General features: G+C 44.2%; 1 protein-coding gene across 1 annotated transcript in view; it reads right to left on the bottom strand.

Annotated features, from left to right (window-relative positions):
* diaph2 (diaphanous-related formin 2) overlaps positions 1-17,333 on the bottom strand; it is a 417,030-nt gene that overhangs the window by 61,510 nt on the left and 338,187 nt on the right. The window contains exon 26 of the mRNA XM_048230740.1: positions 6,016-6,180. Coding sequence (XP_048086697.1) covers positions 6,016-6,180 — 165 coding nt within the window. The remainder of the gene's footprint in view (positions 1-6,015; positions 6,181-17,333) is intronic.

Genomic DNA, 17,333 nt, shown 5'->3' with positions numbered 1-17,333 from the left:
TCTTATTTATTTTCATGCTCTTTGTTTCCTCACTAACTTACTTATGATTTGTATGCTTTGACAACACAAGTGCTCTTGTCATGTCAATAAAGCTTTTTTGAATTTGAATTTGAGAGAGAGAGAGAGAGAGAGAGAGAGAGAGAGAGAGAGAGAGAGAGAGAGAGAGAGAGAGAGAGAGAGAGAGAGAGAGAGAGGGGCATAGAGTGCAGATGAACAGAGGCTCTGTGATGAGGCAGAGATATCACCCTCTACCCCTCGCCACTTCCTCAAATGTCACGGAGGTGTCAAGACATATGAGCAAGAACAGCGGAGAAGGATGCTCAGAGAGAAAAAGCAAGTAGAAGAGAGAGAGAGAGAGAGAGAGAGAGAGAGAGAGAGAGAGAGAGAGGAGAGAGAAAGAGAGAAGGAGAGAGAAAGAGCAAGTAGAGGAGGGTGATGGTGGAAGAGAGAGAGAGAGAGAGAGAGAGAGAGAGAGAGAGAGAGAGAGAGAGAGAGAGAGAGAGAGAGAGAGAGAGAGAGAGAGAGAGAGAGAAGGAAAGAGAAAGAGCAAGTAGAGGGAGATGGTGGAAGAAAGAGAGAGGGGGGGGGATGGAAATAGAGAAGCAGAGACAGGATAACAGATGTAGGGCTACATAACCTTTAGAGCCAAGGAAAGGTCTTCTCATCCAGGGGCCTGTGGCACAAACTTGTCGGGGCTTTTCTAAACATGGCTATATATGTGTGTGACTGAGTGTGTATGTGTGTATATGTGTATATTTCATGTTGTCCATGTGTCAGAGTCTGTGTGAGTGTGTGTGTGTGTGTGTGTGAATGTATATGCGATCGCATGTACATCTCAAGTCTGTCTTACTCCTTGGTGGCGTGGTATAATGAATGTCGACTCCCCCCCACCAATTTGACTTGACAGGGCTTTTCTAAACATGGCTATATATGTGTGTGACTGAGTGTGTGAGAATAAGTGTGTGTATGTGTGTATATTTCAGGTTGTCAAGTCTGTGTGTGTGTGTGTGTGTGTGTGTGTGTGTGTGTGTGTGTGTGTGAATGTATATGCGATCGCATGTACATCTCAAGCCTGTCTTACTCCTTGGTGGCCTGGTATAATGAGTGTCGACAGTTACACAAGCCCAACGTGAGTGTGGTGTGCGGTGCTAAGGCAGAGGGCTTATGCGGATCTGCCAGAGAGAGCAGGAAAGAGCAGCTCATCATAGCAGTCAATAGAAGAGCCGCCTCCAAGTCCAAGGACAAGAGCCCTCATTGTCACTGCCTCCTTCTGCTATGACAAGGACAAAGGACAAAGAAATGTGTGTGTGTGTGTGTGTGTGTTTGTATGTGTGAATATGTATGTGTGCGTGTGTGTTTGTATGTGTGAATATGTATGTGAGTGTGTGCGTGTGTGTGTGTGTGGAGTAAGTGCTAGCAAGCACAGAGAGGGTATGAGAGTGACAGAGGGCACTGGAGAGCAAGATCAGGAGACACCTGCTCCGAGCGCATATTCACCCTCATCTTGCGCTGGAGTGTGGGTCTGTGTGAGTCTGCATAATCACAGCACACTGTGGACACAGCAGGCAGAAGGGAGTGTTTGTGGGCAGATTTTTGGGAAGTCTTGATTTTTAATGGACATGCAGTTTTCTTCTGAATGTCTTTAAAAACTGAACTCAAAAAATGAACTGCAACAAGCAGGGAATATTGAATGAATGTTAAATAAATATCACAACTATTACATTGACATTCAATAATAATACTACTAATTATTACTACTACAATTACTATTATCACTACTACTACTACTACTACTACTACTACTACTAATAATAATAATAACAACATAATGATTCCTTTAAAAAACATAATGCAAACTACTGATCTTGGCCTGATCATACCCGACTCAACCACAAATTGCCATGAAAACAAACACGTGTTTACTCTTTTACTTGCACAGCTCCTCTCTCGCCCTGGGCTAGCGTTCATGATTTTATACATTTTACTAATTGTGTTCTACATTTTAGAGAGTCGTAGCAGATAAACAGGCCCCAGAGGCCATGCATTTGAACATCCACAATCGAGAAACATCTGCATTAGCAAACAGAGAACCGTGCTCTCGTCAGATAAGGAGTGTGTGTGGTGCGATCGGATAGCCCTGCTGCTCTTATCACACGGAAAATGCCGCTATCTCGTTGAAAATTACACATACATGAGCACGTGGAGTTAACAATCGGCATTGTGCTCACAAACTCAAGTCGTGCCGATATCACCATGAATCTTTCCAGCTCGAAACGACTCCCATTCTCAATCTCAACGATCTGCTCTAGGATTTCACCCTAAATTACATCCTGATCAATGCTCAGTCACATTAATTGCTGATATCTTAGTTTATAGGCTGGGAAAAATCAAATAACCAATGAATAGAAAACCTTTTCATAAACTGCTGTGATGTATACACAGGCAATGCTGATCTCAGTATCAGATCCCTGTCAGGGTGGTTGTAATGATGATTATTAAGGGGAGAAAGGAAATGAGATCTACTGTAAGATATCTAAGAGAGAAAAGTGAATATTCTTCAGCAGTTTCCATTACAGAGCAGTTATGGTTTTGAAATCAGGCCAGTATTATTACAGTCAAGTAGACGTTGTATAGCAATTAACTGAAGACATGCTGACCCAATTATTGATCACAGTGACATTACAAAACTATTGCCAAATGCAATATATGTACGCATTGTTAATAGCCTTGCAGCATGCAGGACACAACCAATTAGCATACAACTTTCAGGCTCCTAATCATTGAAGTGGTCAAGTGCACTGTATCGTATCCTGACTCTGTATACCATGTTTTATTCTGACCGTGGATTGTGTGCAATGCATACATGAAAAACAAAACCGAGCTTTGCTCACTCATGTAAACATATTCAACCTTCAGCCCAGTGAGGGCAGATACTGCTGAGGCAGTCATGTCACTGTACCATGGTGTGTGTGCAATACTGCTGGCTCCTCTAGAGCGGGTTCCTCGGCTTGTTTATGTTTATCGTGTATGTTTATGTTTACGTGTGCTAGGGCTGGGGGGTGTGTTGAAGGCCTGTGTCCCATGCAAATGACTGTGGGCCACCTGCGCTCAGTATTCAGTAAAAAATTAATAAGTCCTCTGCTCGGTGGTATGCTATTTCTGACACTACACTTGCACATATATATATACAACTACTTTACACACAGGGAAAGAAAACATTCATCTAGACTAGAGAGTGCCCCATCATGTATTTCTCCCTCTCTTTCGACTTTTATTGATGTTGTAAGCAGCTTCATCAATTAAGGAGTGAAGCTGTGGCTAGTTCAGGCTGCGCCTGCTCTGCTTTGATAACGTATTAGGACAGTGGTCCACTGCTTCTAATCCCAGACTGCACCACTGTCATATCAGGGGAAAGCAATGAGCGAATTCTTGTCATTAGATTGCGATTCATATATAGCTGCACTTTTGAATAATCAATGTGACATTTCAAAAGGAACTTTTTAAATTGGATTGATCCGTTGCTTTTGCTTTTTTTGAGAGAGAGACAGAAAGAGACAGATAGATGGAGAGTGTGTGAGACAGAAAAAAAAAGTGAGAGAGAAAGGGGGAGTGAGAGAGAGAGAAGGAGGGGCAGAGGAATGGAGGGAGAGAGGAATTGTTTATGCTCCAGCTTTTCTATTCTTTATGTATCAACTACTCGTTAACATAGGCATATCTAAGCATTAATATGTATCCTTAAATGACTCGAAATGGGGACATGCAATAAATATGCTAAGCATGGAATATATGTCAAGAAGAAAATCAATGTGAGAGTTTAATGAAGTCTCTATCATGAATATGATTTGTCCAAATAGCACACTGCCACAGAGGCCCCATATCCAATTGCCTGGGTGGCTGCATCAGCACTTCTTAAGGGGCACCTAAAGTAAATGATGGTCAGCCTGCGACCGGCTCAACAGGGTAAATAAATTGCCCAATATCCTCTAGCTCCCGCTGCCCAAATTATAATGCATCAGAAATGAGGCTGACAGAAGGGGAGAGAGGAGGACGGGAAGATAGAGTGAGACTGAGATACAGAGGGAGAGAGAGAGAGAGAGAGAGAGAGAGAGAGAGAGAGAGAGAGAGAGAGAGAGAGAGAGAGAGAGGGAGAAACAGAGAGAGAGGGAGAAACAGAGAGAGAGAGAGAGAAAGAAACAGATGGAGGAAGGGAACAAGTGTGGGAAATGGAGAAATAATGAAGGAAAGAGATGAAGAGAACTTTAAGTACATCGATATAATTTAGAACATCTGCTCCAAACGCGGCTGTCGACCTTAAAGCAAACTGTCGAGGCAATCTCTCCGGCACAGCGCGGCGGCGACCTGGCTCAGTGCGGGACGGGAGGGATATCCTCCCACAGCCGGACACCCACTCCCAGCAAGGATTCATTTCCCATGGCACAGGGCCCGGCATTGAAGTCTAAATCAGTAATAACTTATTCATAAAGAGCTATTTGCTTGAGAGAATAATTTATTTCCATGGATGCCTCCTTTTATAGCCGCGCACCATGCGTTGGAGCGCTTTGATCAGCCAAATGAAAGTTGGGTTCAGATATGCCGCAGACTGCAGAAGAGTGAATTGGGGGGACCTTGCCATTCAATTTAATGGGTTTTGAAGACTTGGAGCGTACCTCCTGGACATTGTGTCATCATACTGACATGCTTCATTTTTTCTCTCTCTCTTCCCCTTCTTCGCCATCTTTCCTCCCCCTTTGTCCAACTTGCTGGAAGCAAAATGAGATGGAGAAAGAAGGTGTAGGGGCAAGGAAAAAGAAGAAGACGCTTAACAATGTTTAAGAGATTTGTTCCCCAGAGGTAAATTCTGCTTTGTTCCAGAGCATTCTGGTTTCTCCTCATCCTAATATATCCTTCATTTTACATTAAAATGAATCATCGACTTCTACTCCCACCACCAACACCACCCTTCCTTTCTGCCAGAATCCTTGGCCCTGAAAACACGTTGAAATAAGAAAGACTTCATCTGAATGGAAAGCTTCTAGCTCACCTCTTTATAAGATTCTGTGAAATACTGACAAACCCGGTAGGCATTTGTTACTAAGAAGCAATGGTTCTGAATTGCCTCAAATTAATTACATTGCCACAAGAACAGATCTCCCAAATACTGTAGAAATCCACCCAACAAATTTGACTTCCTAAATAAAACTTTGCAGTAATCAAATTATGTAGGCTTGTGACATTTCCTTGAGTTAAGTTTACAATTCAAACAATTCTAACAATAAATCAATTGAATAAATAATCTGTTTTGCTGCATTTTTATTATAATTGTTAAAATGACCAAAATTGCTCCCCCTGTTCAAATTTCCCCATTTCCAAGAAAATACAAAAAGGAATTCCACATTCCTACTGTGCTTTACCCGACGCAACCTCACCAACTGCTTTGGTGCTTTGAAGCGACACTGAGGAGGCGTTGGTGATGCCTCTGTCGTGCACTGTACGTCAGCGGGCCCAATGCAAGTCCACTGAAGGAATAAGAAGCTTCCAGAGTCTCTTTTATCAGCTGGAAACTTACAAGCTCTGTGATGCATTATACATTTCATTCAAGCACAGTTTATGTACCCTTTAATCTGCACTATAAGCCCGTTCCTTAATCTGCCCACCGGTCTGTCAAGGAAATTTCTTTATCGACTCGGGATGAAATAAAATAAGTTAATTCACCACCTACCCTTAAGATGAGCCAAAGCTTTTCTCGCTAGCAGCTGCCTGCCCTGACTTCTTACTTAGCATTATGAGTTGATAAAATGTCATAACCGACTCCAGTGTTTTCTTCAAGCATGGGTACAGGTGGGTTGAGTTGACGAAGGAAATATACAGATATTATAAATGTCTTTTTAAGGAAGGATTATAGCCTGAGAAATTCAGGTATTTACAAGAGAATAATTGAGCACGATAACTGTCTTTGGTCTGCTTGTGTGTGGAGCAGCAACTTTACATAGTGTTTGCGGAGTCAACTGCACTCACCATGAAGAGGGAGCGGAAATTGGCCAGGTCCCCGAAGAAGTCCTCCACGCTGATGGTGTGTGGGTCGAAGGCCAGGTAGCTGCCCAGGCTCTCGTAGAGTTTCTGCATGTTCTTGTGCATGATGGAGAGCTTCTCGTACTGCTCACGCGAATGCTTGGAGAAGCCGTGCAACGAGGGGTGGCAGTTAAGGACAATCAAGACTGAGGGACAGTGGTGCACATATAATAACAAACAATATCACATACAATTCTTTACACACACACATCAAAACTCATCGAAACACATCCACACATACAATTCTTTACACACACACATCAAAACGCATCGAAACGCATCCACACATACAATTCTTTACACACACACATCAAAACGCATCGAAACACATCCACACATACAAAAGATCAACTGTACACTGAGATTACAGACAAACACAAGCACGTTTTTTTTTACAGGCTCATTCATGACTCAGTAGTCTCGCCAGGTCCTTCCATCTGAAACCTCCATCTCTGCAAGAAAATCGCTGGGGACCCAGCCAGTGTGAGAAACACCATGCTGTTTAGTTCAACACGTGGCTGTAGGCAGGGCTGACCGTGGTCATTGTTTCATTGTTTTCCCACCTACCCGATTGGGGGGTCGGCTAAAGTTGAACCCGCACACACTGTAGAAAGGCGCTGTGTAATTTACCACCCAGGAGAAGGAGTGTCCACTCAGACAATCACCACCACCACCACAGACAGTGTGCTTTTCAGCGACGTGACCAATTGGGAGAACAGCCATTTGCTTTTGTGCCCATCACTAAGACCCAGCACGGAGGCCAGAAACCTGCCTAACACCTTCCTGACACAATGAAGAGGACAATTCCCCTGCAAAGCTATGACTCAGGGTAGAGTGACTACACACTGGCCACACTGCACACAGAGATGGGATGAGCAGTCCTCTCTCTGAGCACGATGGTCACATCTGAAGTGCCGTGCCGATACACCATGCCACACTATTCTCCATCCACACAAACAAATTAGGTCATGCTCTCTCGATGAACAGTTAACAGCAGAGCATACCAATTATGAGATAGCAGATAAAACAGCATGAACCATTATTCAGTATTTGACATTTTCCTGCCCCAAGGACACAAACACCACAGGCACATCAAGCCCTCCCATCACCCAGTCGTTCTTATTTATCTAATGTGTTAATGTTGCTTTGGGGTGGGGTGGGGTGGGGGGCAGGGGGGTTGAGAAATATGAGACTTAACTAAGCACAGATAGTGTACAGATAACATCTTTGATTTGCGTCAGCCTGGTGGAGTCTGGCGCTATGCACTCCAGGGGCCCCTTCACTGGGGAGCGGCGCGGCCTTCCCTGCCTGTTATTTCCACATCAAAGACATGTCACATTGACGGGAACTTGACAAGCACTGTCCTACAGCTGTGCCATCCTGCGTCCCTACCAAACAGCATCTCTGTCTCTCTCTCTCTAGCTAATGCTTTCTCTGTTGCTCCCCTCTCTCGACCAGCTCTACCCCTCTCTTTCTTTCTATCTCTCTCTCTCTCTTTCTCTCTGTCTCTGAACTTTCAAAGTGTGTTCTTCTAGCCTCTCTCTCTCTCTCTCTAGTATGCGTCACCTGGGCTTCAAAAGATTGGCGTATGCCGAGGTCTCAAGGTAAAACATTATGCAGCTTCCCCCAACCAGGAAACCGCTGTTTGACAGCCCTGCCTCACTCCCAGAACAGTCCTGAAAGGAAAAAAGGAGAGTATACTCTCTCTCTCTCTCTCTCTCTCCTGCAACCACATCTGTCTTCACAGAGCAGAAGGCTGCTGCACCTGCTCCACTTCCTGCTTTCTCCTATGTCCCCCTTTCCACAAAGAAAATCCAGTCTGATTTTGATCTCGATTTACCACATTTGCACCTTTGAGGTGGCAATCTGAATCGAAGGTGGAGATGAAATGTGCCGCCGGTCTGGTTTAATCTCCCACTCCTCAGAAGCCGGATCGTGGCTCTACATCTTCTCCTAAACCTCAGAAGGGTTTTTGAACACAGCACTGTGACCAACGCCCGCTCACCTTGAAGGCCCTACTGCTCCACAGGCCCTGCGTTACGTAAACACTGTCCAGCGTTCGACGGGAGGGCAGACGCTGGGTTAGCACATTTAGCCACATTTAGCCGCATCATTTAGCAAACAGCTCTAAGCCTTAATTAAGCCCTCCTGGCCTGCACTCACATTAATGACATGTGGATTTATCTCCACGTCTGACACCCGAAAAGACACACACGTAGACACAACCACGTAGATACAACACATGTAGACACAACCATGTAGATAAAAAACATGTACTGTAGACACAACAATGTAGATACAACACATGTACTGTAGACACAACCATGTAGCTACAACACATGTAGACACAACCATGTAGATACAACACATGTACTGTAGACACAACCATGTAGCTACAACACATGTACTGTAGACACAACCATGTAGATACAACACATGTACTGTAGACACAACCATGTAGCTACAACACATGTACTGTAGACACAACCATGTAGATACAACACATGTAGACACAACCATATAAACTATGACCCCTATTCAGCGTTGGCTTCATAACAAATGGCTGAAATTTTTTTTCTGAGGGAGAGCTTGAAAAAAACAGAAAAAAAATACACAAACCACCATAGACTTCGCACCAGCCACCTGTAAGGGCCACCATAAATTACTCCGTTTGTTTACCTTTGTGCATGTGAGAGTTAATAAAATGGTGCATGGCTCCCTTAGGCGAGGCCAAAAAGCCTCCTTAATAAATCTCCCCTAACCCAGTTCCATTAATGTTTTATTTAATGCCTTCCTATGTGCCTCCTGGCTCTGCGCGGATAGCCTGAAGCTAAGCCCGCTCTCCACACAGATCGGATTTACCCTGGACTCTGCCAGGCCCTCAGCACACCTCCAAATTACACCCAGCTGCCCAGCAACTGGACAGCACACTGTGGTGTGTGTGTGTGTGTGTGTGGTGAATGGGGTGCGGGGGGGGGGTGTTATTACACAAAGTCTGTCCCATGTAGTCACGGTCCAGCTTACAGGACATTTTCCTTGGCCCCGGTACAGCAGGGCAAATGGAAAATAGCAGGCCTCAGCTCAGATTTGCGCCAGGGCAGCGGCCTGTTGGGTTGGAGCGGACGGCCGGCCTGGCAGCTCCTGGGCAGCGGTGGCAGCACCCCCTGCGCTGGGGCGCCGACGCGAGCAACGTGTCTGTCCAAAGGGACAAACACACCGGCTGTAGCTAATGAGAAGTGATATAACCTGGGGTTCAGGGGCCAGTAGTTTGGGCCACAGTGTGCACATGGAGATGTGGGAGTTTGTGTCCACTTTATACGCCGTGTGCACGGGTGAAAACTTTTCGCCTCGGCTCCATACCTTGGGCAGTCAAATTTTAGCACGCAGATCATATGTTGCAGCGTTCTTTCACCGGGAGATATTTTAAATAAAATAAAGTTTGGATGACAAGCCACAGCAGTTTGTGTGTGTGTGTGTGTGTGTGTGTGTGTGTGCCAGAAACTAGGACTTAAGACACACTGCATCATTTACCTGCAAGCGTCTTGTGGCTGGGCGTAAAAAAAAAATAGTATAATCCTAATCATAAAATATCCCACCTGTCTATTTTGCACAACAAAAATGTATCTGCTCTGAAATAATTGCACTGACCTTCAAGCAGATGGAGGGGGGTAATAGAGGAGAACGTATTGTTTCAGCCCTGCTCTTCATTCAGGTAAGTAATCATTTGTTGTAGCAGAGAAAAGAAAAACAAACAAAAAAGAAAAAAAAAAGTGGGGTTCATTTCACATGGCGAAAATAATTAAAATTTATACTGAACTGAATGCCATGGCGCTGTGATTTTTTTTTTTTTTTTTTTTTAGCATTTATTTATTCTTTTTTTTTGGAGATGCTCTGGCCTGCTTCCAAAGTAATTAACACAACACCTTGGAAGGGGATCAACAGCATGCCACATACAAACTCGCTCCTCCACTTCCATTTCCACAGTGCGCATGCTATCTTCGTCCCACTGGCTCCAGCAAGCTGCCAACACAAGCGTGGATGTCTGATAGCATCTCCCGCCACTCCTCAATGTGTAATTATTCCTCATTGTTCAGCTGTGAGGCAATCAGACGCAGTACAAATCAAACCCCACTCGCCAACGTCGAGCAGCCCGGGTTGGAAATTTGCAAGAATTTACAAAGTAATCTGCTGATTAATGCACCATTATTGTCTGAAATTTTCGGAGAGATTCGCGAGTGATGATTTGACTGTAATTTGTCCGTAATGATGTGGAAATGTGTCTTAAAAAAGGTGTTTGGGGGGCCTGGAGCTGAGGAAAATACTGATTTAAGAAATGCCAAGTGAATTTCACACAGAGATAAAGGCAATGGTTGGAAATAAATACTGTTGTGCTGACATGACCATTTTGAAGGGGACTATGAAGTATGCCAGCCTTACATCGATTGCTTCCTGTAGATTGAATTGAAAGGGAAAAAAAGCTGAAAAAAAAGAGTCTTTGGTGGTCTTACGCATGGATATTGTGAGTACACACATTGTGAGTCATGAGAGCACACATGGGACTTGCAGTCGATGTAAAGGACAGGTGATGAAGGCCATATTAATCAAGGCCATAATAATCTGAGCCATGCAGCCAGACAAGATCCTTCATCTCGCTAAGCAGAAAGCTTCACACAACTCCCCACTCCCCTGACACACAATTACATTCCGATGTGGTAAGGAGGCTTTTAACTTCACAGTCTTCCCCAACCTTTCATTTCCTTCAGCAGGTTCTTTGTGTGTGTGTGTGTGTGTGTGTGTGTGTGTGTGTAGTGCTGCTGGTGAGTGCTATGGCTAAGTGTTGAATACAGATCTTATAAGGATGTCAAAAAGAGTTTGAGTGTGTGTTGAGTGTGTGTGTGTGTGTGTGTGTGGCATACTTATTCACGCCAGCCACACTGCAAGAGCTGCCATTCCCCTCCAAGTCCATGTGCTAATTAAAAGCGGAGAGCCTGGGCAGGAAACAGGATGTGATGTGATGTGTCGGCGGTGGCACCCGCGGCACCGGCGCTAGATAAGTGAATTTCCCCAGACCCGTCCTGCAGGCGCAGGGGGGTCATGACCCCTCATCACGCCGTGTTCTTCGGCCGCGTCAACACAGACAACCCCACTCTTCCTGTTCATTTGAAAAATTAAAAGTGGGATTCAATGTCAATTTCACTGTCAATTTATTCTGCACCCCCACCCCCCTTCGTCATTCAAATATTAATGTTGGAACGGAGCGAGGTGGCTCTGCCTGAATCTTCACCGCTACACATAAGCTGCCTGAGCTCCTGATGAAATGAGACAAGATTGGGGGGGGGGCACACTGATATAACAATATATAATACCGGTAATATATATATTGTAAATAGCATATTGTAATAATATATATTTAACAATAATATATATTTTGACTGAATTTTGACTATCTGACTATATAATATGACTGAAATCAATAATAATCATGAATCAACTATAATTATGTAAAACAGACCATCTCTAGGCCAGTAATGCACAGCACAATCAGCGAATAAATGGTCTTTGTCGTGAAAGGAAATTAAACATTTAGAAATCCATACTGTTTTTGCACCGTAAATGAGTTAAGCAGAATACTGTAAGAAGATAAATGATGTTAAGAAACCATATAGACATCTGCAAGTTGCTCATAAAAGCACAAACTCATGTTTTCTTTATCTACATCTAAAATGCCAGCATATGACCATGACATGTGTGGAAGCATTAGTGTAGTTGTCCTGACCTTTCTCTGACACTGTCTGGGGCTTACACACATCTATAGACCCTTTCAACAAGGTAAACAAAAACAATGCTTGAACGTTCTATTTGGGCCCCAATCTACTTCCTCTGCATTAAGATAACATATGGAATGTTAAAAAGGAATTCTTGTGGGGCCAACTATGATGCTGATAATGGAACTCTCTTGAAAGGGTCCATAGTTGTACACAACAACTTAGATCAAGGTAGCCACAATTGTCCCTGTGTGTAATCTCTTTGCACGCACAGTGAAACAAGCTACAACGAGGTCTCCAGACCTACATACTGTACACCACATGCATTATATGAAAGCTCCAGCTGTTTTGTGAGGACACCCTTTTTCAACTACACAGTACCTCACAGTGCTTAGTGTTGCCAAGTCCATTAACTATGCAGTGCAGACGCATTCAAATAACTACTAGGGTAGGAGAAAGACTGGGTCTATCATCGGATATCAATTTCAGTTCAAGCAAATCTTGATCAAAACAATCTCAGCATTTTTATCCACATATTAATATGTGTGTCAGAAAATGAACCGATTCATGTTCTGCGTTCACTGTTCATCTCTAATAGGTGGTAATGGATCGCATCTAAATCCATGCAATGTATTCACATGTGTCTGTAAAACATAATTTGTAGTCTGGATCCAACCAGTTAGTGCTTCCACATTAATGCTCCAGCATAAGTATGCTTCTTTTTCACATTTTCATATCTATATTTAGGCATTTTCTTCATTTTCAGTGGCTCATCGCTCCATAAATAGTAAAGCATAAAATTTGCATGATTCTGCTGTATCAAAGGCCAAATTAATGTACAACTGAGACAGATCTCTGCCTGCTAACATGTTTTACAACTTGTTTACAAGGTCATATAGCTCTGCACAAAGAGAATCCTTTCTGAATGAAGTTAGCAGTGACTGCTCGACACCAAGTTCACCATGTTTACAATCAGATCATCATCTTATCAATCCTGCGAACACTAGACAGAAAGGTCAACTGTCGTGTTTGTCTCCATTGCTCATCTCCTGCCTCCTCGCCTGGGAGTACCTACGCTCTTCACGAGCTAACAGCTAACCCCCCTCTCCTCCCACACACCGCCGCATGATTCTTATCAGAGGCTTCAATTAAACGTAGCGAACACAGGTGGCAGTGCTTTGTGCGCTGATTAGCCTGGCGTGATTGTAGATGTCGTCACTGGGGCTGTGGTGTGGCATGGGCCCAGGACTTGCGATAGATAGGCGGACTGGCGTGTTCGGCAGGGTGCTCATGTGTAAAACACTACAGGTAGTGCGCGGTGCAGTTCGGGCTCACACTTCTCCCTCAGCATGCCGTCACCTGATGGTAATTAAGTTTATCGCTTCTACCAAACTGCTCTGTGATTACATGAATTACACAATTGGATCCACTGATTGTATCTCGCTGATGATTAAAATGGGGGGAAGAAATTGCAGCATTTATATTTAATTATTTTTCTTATCCAAAGACCGATGCAACGCTATGATTTTGAAATGGAGTTCAAAACGGCTAAAAAGCTAAAAGAACAAAAACAGAGAACTAGCAACCGCTAGTACCATTTAACAGCAAAGAAAAGAAGAGAACTGGAATTAATGGAAAAAAAAGGAAAAAGCGTAGGGGGCCTTGGCAAGAGTACAGAGTACAATGAGTAACGCTGAAGCCTGTCTAGTTAGTCCTACAGAAGTGCTGGGAATGCATTTTGTGACAATTTCACCTCCTTTTTTCCCCCTTAGTTGATCACAAGGGCGCGAAGCTGTGAAATAAGTGCTCTCTTGGGAAAAGTTAATACTGCACATCTCTGCTAAACATGCCTGCAATCAGGACCAGTGGGGTTTTTGAAACATGATCCCGGCAGGGTTCGCTTTGAAGTCCCTCTGTAGATGCATGAGAATTTTATGTCAATAGTATCCTAAGGCCTCTTTTCTCGGACCATATAAAAATTCTGTACAGATAGCCAGCCACTTAAATGCTTTTAGCTCAACACAAATTGGATCGATTGCGACCACTTTCACAGCAAACAGAACAGTTGTTGTCTCTGCTTGTCTTTTCTTTTTTTTTCTCACTGAGTTGATATTATTCTAATGTGAACCTGCTCTCGGATCCGTTTCTACAAATCAATTCCAACACGTTGAAAAAAAGAGCAGCTAATTTGATCAATCTGCCAGCCCCTTCGAGGGATTTTACAGCTGGTCAGCCAACGCTGAAGGCTTGTTGTGTTTGCAGATTTTGATGACCGAGACCACACCAAAACAAACAAACAAATAAAAAAAGGCCAAACAAATGAGTGAAGGATGATGTGGAGGGGAGGGGACCTAGGTGTGATCACTGGTCCGTATTGATAAGTCTCTCTCCGCAAGTTGCACAGGGGGCCCTGGCAGTGGCGTGACAGCGAACAGCTCCATTCGATAGCCTTATCATTACGGCTGCACAGCACAACCAACAGGTCACACCAGTTCGGCAGGGTTGAGGGAACACTTCGATTGCCTAAGCCAGAGAATCCCATTAAAAGGCCTCTTCAAGCACGCTGCTTTGTCTGCAACTTAATGAAGTGTACGGATGAGCAGCGTGCTACAATAGCAGAGCCTGTGGTCAAAAAGGTGAAGGGCTTTTCTAATACACTACACGCACATTACACGACTAGACTGCACTCACAAGCCTGGCACAGTCTGTTCTTTAGTACATCATGAAGAAACTCATAACTGAAGCTCATTGCCAATTTTCTGTCCAACAAAGTCTGGGACAATGGTGACACCGAGTCATAGTATACTGTAATGTACAACATGAAAAAAAAAAAAAAAAAAGATTTTGCAGTCTTGCAAATGTATTTTTTTGATGTAGATGTAGCCAGCGAAGCTTGTTTCTTTAATTATTATTATTTTTATATTCACTATCCTTTTCCGCTCATTGGATTAATGTGCAGACATGATTGAAATGAAATCATATTTACGGTACATGATCATACATCTAGCGAGGACTCGACATCGAGAGAGAGAGAGAGAGAGAGAGAGAGAGAGAGAGAGAGAGAGAGAGAGAGAGAGAGAGAGAGAGAGAGGGGGGAGGGGGTCTGCTGGGGCGGATAAGAGAGACTGGTCTGGGGTGGGGTGGGGTGGGGTGGAGGGGGGGTAAGAGGGACTGGTGGGACGCGTAGAAATAATGGACCCGTCTCCAGCAGAGACGCTTCGGCACAGAGTCTATTTTTAGCAAATTAATTTAAGGGCTCTAAATAATTAACTGATAATTATCTGGCAATCAAGTGTAGGATAAAATCTCCCAATGATCTCCCAGAGATTCTCCAGTGATGCTTGAGGAGCTTTATCAAGATGTGGGTCTGTAGTCAAAAACCATATTGTGGGCAGAAAGGAGAGGAAAAAAGAATTGACGTGGAATGAGTGGCATATCTCGAAGGCAAGTCTATTTGCCAATGAGTATTATGCCTAATGAGTGACAGGAAACTGGCACCCACACACTGTTTGTCTATGACATAACGCAGTTGGGGTTTGGAGATAAACACATAAACACACACACACAAACCAAAACAGACTCCAGCTGTTTTGTGGCGAATGCACTGCCCTGACACATTTCCTCTGTGAACTTCTGCATGAGTTTGAAAGGTGCTGAAATCGTGCAGTAATGTGCCCCGAAGGAATCAATAATGTATTCCAGATTCAACTTGTCTGCGGTTATGGTGAAGATGGTGATGCCGCTGGGGAAGTGTGTGTGGGCCGGGGTGGGGGTTACTGAGGAATGATGTGGATGATGATGAGTATGATAATGTGGATGGTAGTGATGTCTTTCTCCTCATTATTACTGCCAAGAAAATGCCTTCAGGAAGACAGTGGCAATTGATAAGATGCGGCTGCCGAAGGCCACATTATTATTCACGGATGCATTTCAAATGATATGAATAATGGAGCCATCCTCTGCCATAACATGTATGTGACACTGACCTTCACGACAGGAGCACTTCCTCGCTGCAGGAGTAAAGAAGAGAGTGCTGATGGCAAAGACAAAATAAAAATACATATGCATGAAATGCCTGTGCCAAAGCTAATGACACTAGATGCGGCCAATAAATAAATAAATAAATAAACACCAATAAATATATAAATAAACAGAGAAATAAATAAATAGATACCGAAGACTATCAAAACAAGTCTTTGTGGAAGTTTGTGCATTCTGGCTGTTGGTTGAGTGTCGAGACGGGGGAGAGGTGCAGCGGATGTGGGAGGGAGGGGTTGCATTATGTGCCCCAGATAGCGAGCCTGCTACCCCTGAGAAGACGCCTCCTGGAGAGAGAGAGGAGCAGAGCGGAGAGCACGCTGACAGCTGATGAATCGCCCCGAGCTATGTGTGCTTGTGCTGCTACTTGTGAAAATCAAAGTGTCTTGCTGCCGGTTTCCTCCACTTTCCTCCAGCTTCTACCTGCCTTCTCCTTCTCTCTCTCTCTCTCTCTCTCCTTTCTTTTCTCTTCTGCTTTCCTCCAGCTTCTACCTGCCTTCTCCTTCTCTCTCTCTCTCTCTCTCCTTTCTTTTCTCTTCTGCTTTCCTCCAGCTTCTACCTGCCTTCTCCTTCTCTCTCTCTCTCTCTCTCCTTTCTTTTCTCTTCTGCTTTCCTCCTCTCCCTCCCCAAGTTTGCCGCACTGCCTTCCCTCTCTTTAAACATTGTTCCATCGGCATATTCATGTAGAACCATCTGTCAGGCTAAGTATATCAATCCGTCAATCCCTCCATCTCCCATCATGTTCTTGCTATTTTTTTCCCCCTCTCTCCTCCCTCGCCTGTCTGCCGAGGCTGATATCTAATTTCAAAACACTGTACCTCCCCAGTGTGGAGGGAGAACGAAAGGGAGAACAACAACTAATGGAAACAGGGACTGTGACTGAGTGTCACCCAGCTGACAGCTGCTTTCAATAAATATATATCTTAAAAACGCCTTTCAAACGGCAAATTGTTTACACGCAAATAATTCTGCTTCAATTTGGAGGAAGGCAAAAAAATGCAAAAGGAGATGGAAAAAATCACATTCCTTTGTTGTAAAACAAAAAAAAAGGGGGGAAAAGCTGTCATTTAAGGAAGCATCGACACATATACCTCGAAAGCCTTCGTTTTCCCTCTCTGTCCTTTTTCAGTGGCGAGGTGGATGAGGGAAATGGCGATTATCTTGGCTCGGCTGTGGCTCGTGGTGAGAAGCCTGGCTGACGGGTGAGATGCCTCCCACTGCGTAACCTTTTATAAAAATCAATGCGGCAGCTAAACGCTGCTCTTCTGTGCTGCCGCTGCCCCACCCAGGGCAGGGAGAAAAACACAAACCAACGGGTAAATCACGTCCACACTCGACTTCAGTCACCGCTGCTTGGTCACGGTCCACCAGCCTCTCCAGCTGAAATCGCCGCGTATGCTCCTGAAGATTCAGGAGGGGATACAAAGTCATCACGTGCACAGCTTCCAGGGATAATCTAGC

The sequence above is a fragment of the Alosa alosa genome, chromosome 21 (genome assembly GCF_017589495.1).
Source record: "Alosa alosa isolate M-15738 ecotype Scorff River chromosome 21, AALO_Geno_1.1, whole genome shotgun sequence".
Taxonomy (NCBI): Eukaryota; Metazoa; Chordata; class Actinopteri; order Clupeiformes; family Clupeidae; genus Alosa; species Alosa alosa.
Note: the sequence above shows the minus strand (reverse complement) of the source record. Positions and strands in the feature narration are given on the sequence as shown.